This window comes from Centruroides sculpturatus, unplaced genomic scaffold (assembly GCF_000671375.1).
Source record: "Centruroides sculpturatus isolate CEXI.00-Female unplaced genomic scaffold, Cexi_2.0 scaffold1200, whole genome shotgun sequence".
In the NCBI taxonomy this organism is placed as follows: domain Eukaryota; kingdom Metazoa; phylum Arthropoda; class Arachnida; order Scorpiones; family Buthidae; genus Centruroides; species Centruroides sculpturatus.
In genome coordinates this window covers 49,396-55,208 of record NW_019385440.1, presented here as the reverse complement: position 1 = coordinate 55,208, position 5,813 = coordinate 49,396, and the positions used below count along the sequence as shown (strand labels likewise).

Sequence of the window (5,813 nt, the reverse complement as noted above, 5' to 3'; positions counted from 1 at the left end):
ACTCAAGATCCTGAAAATATCACTTCTAAATGTAAGAATAAAAATATAAATTTTAGTAGTGAATTTATATGACTCATTTAATTATTATGCCTTTTTGTCCTTTTTTTTATATTTTTTTTATAACTCTATTTAAAATTTATTTTGTATTACAAGTACAATCTATATATTAACAGGAATTATTATACTGGAATTATGGATGCAGATATTTAGTCTTACAGTTCAAAAATAATGTTCTTTATTTAGTTCACCTGTAAGACTAAATATCTGCATCCATAATTTCAGTATAATAAGTCCTGTTAATATATAGATTGTACTGTACTTGTAATAGAAAATAAATTTTAAATTTTAAATTACGAATATTTGATATTTTATTTTACTACGAAAATTCTACTAATTGGCAAATCGTCGTTACAGGTTCAAATAATATTAGAAATTGAATTGTAGAAATTTTGAACTTATTCAAAATATTTTACATGAATCAAAAGTTGAACTTCTTATCAACTACTGTAAAGTAAAAAGTTTCGAAATTATATTATTTTATGTGAAGAAAGACAATATATTTTATTACACTTTGAACTATTTTTACACGACAAAAATATATACATTAAAAATAATAATAAAAAATTAATGATTTTCCAACGATAATTAAAATTTAAAACAGATGCGAAATAGCGATTGGCAGAGAATGAGTAAACAATTAATTATACTAATCAGCATTTTCCACACGATTTAAACGACTATAAATAGGGTGGAAGCATCCCTATTGCTATAACTAATCATGATCTTCTATTTTGCAATATTTTTCCCGTTTGTAGGCGTTTCAGCCATTTCAATTGGTAAGACAATATTTTTTATTAAAACATTAATAATATTCAAGAGTTTTTAATATACGGATTTGAAGGGATATTTTTAAGTTTCTGATATTAATAAATAAACAGGTCGAGTTGACGTCCTGGTGTTTCCGTCGGTGGAAACATCGAGATCTGGAGTGAAGACGGTCAAATTCCGAGCTCTAAACGAAGAAATAGAACTGAAATTACAACCTGCTGGCGAAATATTGGCAGAAAACTTTGCACTGTATGATGCGAACAATCGAATACTTCCCTCGGTAAGTCATTTTCTAAATTATTATTCTTATTCATCAGGTTATACAGTAGCGTTATTTACAACATATAAGTAGCGTTCTTATCATATTGGCCTAGTTACCATTCGTGCTAGGTGCAAATCTCAATGGTATAAAGTAACGTGTGTATTCGGCTTCTCACAACAGCCGCAATAATCGAAATAGTCGAAATTATAAAAAAGTATTTCGGGAGTTCGATGAACGAAAAGAGGGCAAGTGGAAGTAGCGAAATTTCAAAGTAAAGAAATTGAACTTGTCCGAACTGAATATATTTATGGCAGATTGGAGATGAGCAATTCAAAAATGGCCAGACTTAAACTACGTGATAGAATTATTTGTTGTATACATTTGCAGACAAAAATACAGTGTCAAGAAAAGAATTACCATGTGTTCGAAAAACAACTAACTGTCTTATATTAAAAATGTAATAGATTTCACTTACAAAATGCAATTCGGATTGTTATTATGACATTCGTTAATCACAATGTTACTAAATTTACATACTGTACCAGTATATTTGTATTAGGATTATATATTTTGATGAAAATAGTAAGTCTACATAAATACTTAAATGTTTTAAGATCGAAGTACAAGACTTGAAAAGAAAAATGTACAGAAATAGTACTAATGGAGTGGCTTTGTTAATCGATGAAGAAGGACCTGTTAAAATTGTAATTATTACTATTATTAATAATTATACGTATTATCGTACAGAATATAATACCTTTATGCATACTTTTAGGAAGGAATTGTAAATTCAAACTTGAGAATCGTACCGTACGAGTCGGGAAGGGCGGATAGAGATGGAATAATACCTCATCAAATTCTGGAAGTTATAAGTGACAAAAACTCTTTTGGCCATGACGAAGGTATCTAGGCCAATACACAGAAACATTTTTCATTTTTAATACTTCGCAGCTTAGTTTTGGAAACGTATTAACTTTGTTTTCCAGTCATGTCTATGGGTGTTAAAGAAACTATGGAGAAAGTGGAGAGAATGGCCAGAGACGATCAGTGCATAGTGGTGGAATATCTGATCTTAGCAGAAAGTAACTTTACCAAATATTTCAAAACAAATAAAGGTCTAGTAAACTATATTTCTCGCCTGTTTATTGAGGTAGGATATTATTCGTTACATACGTTTAAATGTAAAATAATATAATAGCATTTAACTTTAGATTACAATTTATATTTTTGTGATGTTTTTATTTATTATTTAGGTACAAAACATGATTGATACATTAGAATTGGGAATAAAACTTTCTGTGCTCGGAATTACAAAGTTCACGGTAATTGAGGAAAACGAGTAATTTATCCATTAATTAGAATTATTTATTTAATTTCGTTTTCAATTACAGAAAACAACGGATCCATCTTATATACAAGATAGTGTAATTTCGGGTTACGAACGATATCTTCATGCTTCGGCGTTACTTTCTAATATGGCACACTATTACTGTCATCATGCTACTGGTTTGGCTGTAAATGCTGATATTATCATGCTATTTGTCCAGTAAGTATTATATTATCGATATATACAGATGACAGGTGGATTAATTTTAATATTTATTGTTAGTCGTAAAATGGGCTCGCTAAATCCTGATAATACAGTTAAACTGAATGTACTAGGTAAATATTTTTCTGCTTGCTTCTACGTTAACCTAAAATTCTTTCTACGCACTTTTGAATGAATTGCTTTATAGGCGTTGCGCACACAACCGGTGTTTGCAAGAAATGTCTTAAAGTTGGCATCGTCAGTCTCTATCTACTCAATTATGATAGAGCTAATATAGTAGCACACGAATCAGCACATTTGTAAGTGATTTAAAACATTACATTAAATGTAGAACTATTCTAAATTTGAGATGAAATTTCAGACTTGGAAGTCCTCACGATGGGGAAGATTCCAAAGAAGAAGGAAGTCCTGGAGGATTAGATTGTCCACATTCAGACGGATACATTATGGGAAGTCGAAGATATGGTAACGAGAATAAATTTTCCAAATGCTCTAAAGAATCCATCAAATATACATTATCGTAAGCATAACTTTAATTATATATTTAAATATTTTAATAATAAATACATTAATAATGCATTCTTTTTTTTAAGGAAATCTTCTTGTGTAATTGAAGATTGCAAATCGTATTAATTCGTATACGGTGGTATATTTTATATTTAAAAAAATATTATTTTAAATGATAAAATAAAATGTGAGTTGGATTTCGCATATATTATTTGATCAAGTTTTAATCCAGAAATAATTTGAACACAATAAAATAATTATTATATTGTCAAATTTTGTCGTTTGTGTTTTTTGTTGCTGATCATACATTAATATCATTCATTGCCTTTTTACCTGCTTAATAAAAATCGTATGCATTACATTATTAAAGTAAAAATTCCCATCATCAAGAATTGATGTTTTTATCTGATTAGAAATTGCGAAAAATGAAATATATATACAGTCGACCCCCCTATAACACGGTAGATACATTCTAGTTTATATGAATCCATTTTCTACGAGTCCAGCCAATCACATCCCGGCATGTATGCAGTTTACGGACTAACTGTTTGAAATGTTTCTTCCATAAAATTAATCGATTCTAGACTAATTCGACTCAACATTTCCAAAATACGTATAATTTTTTTGGGAATAATCCATATAAACTATGCTATAAATAAAAAATTGTAGGATTACTTACCGAGCGTGCACCGTTCGACTGCGCCATTGCTTAAGCTTGTTTTCGTCGTGGCGCGTGCTTTCTGATAAATTATTTTTTTTTGCGAAAAATTCGCTGAACTTTAGAGACATCATTAATATAAATATAATTATTATGGACGTTAAATAATAAACCTGTTTTAGTAGATCCGCTGCTCGTTTAAACTCAACGGTTTGTACAATATTTGCTATTGGTGAAGATTCGACCAATCCTGTCGGGACACGAGTCGGCAATGACGTTTAACAGAATTATATGAGTTTTTTAGCATGTTTGTATGAATACTGTCGCAATTTTTTCGCCGTGATATAGGAACCCGTGTTATAAGGGAATCGACTGTATATTAAAAATACAATTGAAAATTGATTTAAAAAGGACATTATTGAAGTATATAGCGAAGTGCATTTGAAATAAAATGTTAGAAGCAGTTTAATATTATTGATAAATCAATATTTTATCGAAGCAAAAAGTAATCAAAAGCTTATCTTAAGAGAAATGAGAAGCATAAAATAATACACTAACACGTAACCGAGCTTACAATTTACGACTCAATTTACTAAACTTAGCACTNAAAATAATTATCTGATTATCATTTTGAATGATATTATCACATATATTCGGGCATTTACGCGAATAATTTTCACATCAATATGACAGCTTCGCATAGAGTAAATGGACATTACAGTAGTTATATTCGTTTATTATATGTAAAAGTTTTACCTAATAAGAGTTATATCAAAACTTTTTTGCTGAGCATTAAGCGCCTAGACAAACAGTATATAGATATAAAATTAAACATTGCCTATGACATTCTTAATTAAATATTACTAAATTAAGCGGCGATATTATTTTTGAACCTGGACATCCAGCGACCCAACAACGGCTCTGAGTGTAATATGAAACAAAAACATCTTAGATTCTATTATTACGTTAAAAGATAAGACGATGACGTACAATTCGATCCGCACTTGGCGACTGCTGACTTAACACATCACCGACCAAAGGCTCTGTCAACCGACGCTTTCTATACACCGCGCCGTTTAGAAAAATCGTTATAAAAGGTTTTAATTGCATAAATTTGAGCTTTTGTAATTCCGAGATACATTTTCCATGCAATTTTATCTTTACAATAAAAAAAATTAAGCCGTAAAACTGAATTCGTTCTATGAGAAACTCCGTGAACTTCGACCTATCGACCAGGAAGTGTTGTCATCACCTCACTGATAACGAGAAAAGCTTAAGTTTAAAAGTCGAGCTTTCTAGATCTAGTAATTTTTTTTTCTCGACAATCTTATGAAATGCCAGATGAAGAAATATAAGAAAAAAAAGACAATACAGTTTTTTGATGATTCTTTACTTTAGATGTTTGGAGGCATAAAAATCGACTCATGAAATTCAGTACAAGTCGACCCCCTTATAACACTGTTGATTATTTCGTTTTATATGGATTCCGTGTTGTACGAGTCACTTAGATTTTACAAATACGTGTGCCGGGGTGTGAACGACTCGCGTATTTGTAAAATCTAAGTGATTCGTACAACACGGAATCCATATAAAACGGAATAATCAACAGTGTTATGGGGAGACGACTGTAATTGACTTTTATACTTGGTGGCGAGTCACTGCCCTCAGTCCTGATTTGTAACCGTCACGATTTGCAAACTCCTGACGGTTACATTATACGATACTGGAAAAACAATTGGACATTGTAAGGTAAAAAAGAAAATACAGTCGACCCCCTATAATTACGGTCCCTATAATTACGATTCCTATAAAACTACGAAAAAATTGTGACCGGTATCCGTAAAAAACAGTAAAAATTCCCTATAATTACCTCAAACGTCATCGGGCAGCCGAACTACTTTCCCGCCTTCCGTAGCGCCACGCTACGGAGAGATTTCTATCGTCTGGACAGTATTATATTAATTATATATAAATTAGGTACTGTATATATAATTATATATTAACTTAAT

At 30.7% G+C, this 5,813-nt stretch overlaps 1 protein-coding gene across 1 annotated transcript in view; it reads left to right on the top strand.

Annotated features, from left to right (window-relative positions):
• Nucleotides 1-778: 778 nt before the first annotated feature.
• LOC111639028 (venom metalloproteinase antarease-like TtrivMP_A) overlaps nucleotides 779-5,813 on the top strand; it is a 10,869-nt gene continuing 5,834 nt past the window's right edge. Inside the window, exons 1-11 of the mRNA XM_023384806.1 lie at nucleotides 779-836; nucleotides 939-1,108; nucleotides 1,705-1,794; nucleotides 1,866-1,992; nucleotides 2,077-2,240; nucleotides 2,344-2,412; nucleotides 2,482-2,636; nucleotides 2,700-2,752; nucleotides 2,827-2,938; nucleotides 3,001-3,159; nucleotides 3,233-3,245. Coding sequence (XP_023240574.1) covers nucleotides 779-836; nucleotides 939-1,108; nucleotides 1,705-1,794; nucleotides 1,866-1,992; nucleotides 2,077-2,240; nucleotides 2,344-2,412; nucleotides 2,482-2,636; nucleotides 2,700-2,752; nucleotides 2,827-2,938; nucleotides 3,001-3,159; nucleotides 3,233-3,245 — 1,170 coding nt within the window. The remainder of the gene's footprint in view (nucleotides 837-938; nucleotides 1,109-1,704; nucleotides 1,795-1,865; nucleotides 1,993-2,076; nucleotides 2,241-2,343; nucleotides 2,413-2,481; nucleotides 2,637-2,699; nucleotides 2,753-2,826; nucleotides 2,939-3,000; nucleotides 3,160-3,232; nucleotides 3,246-5,813) is intronic.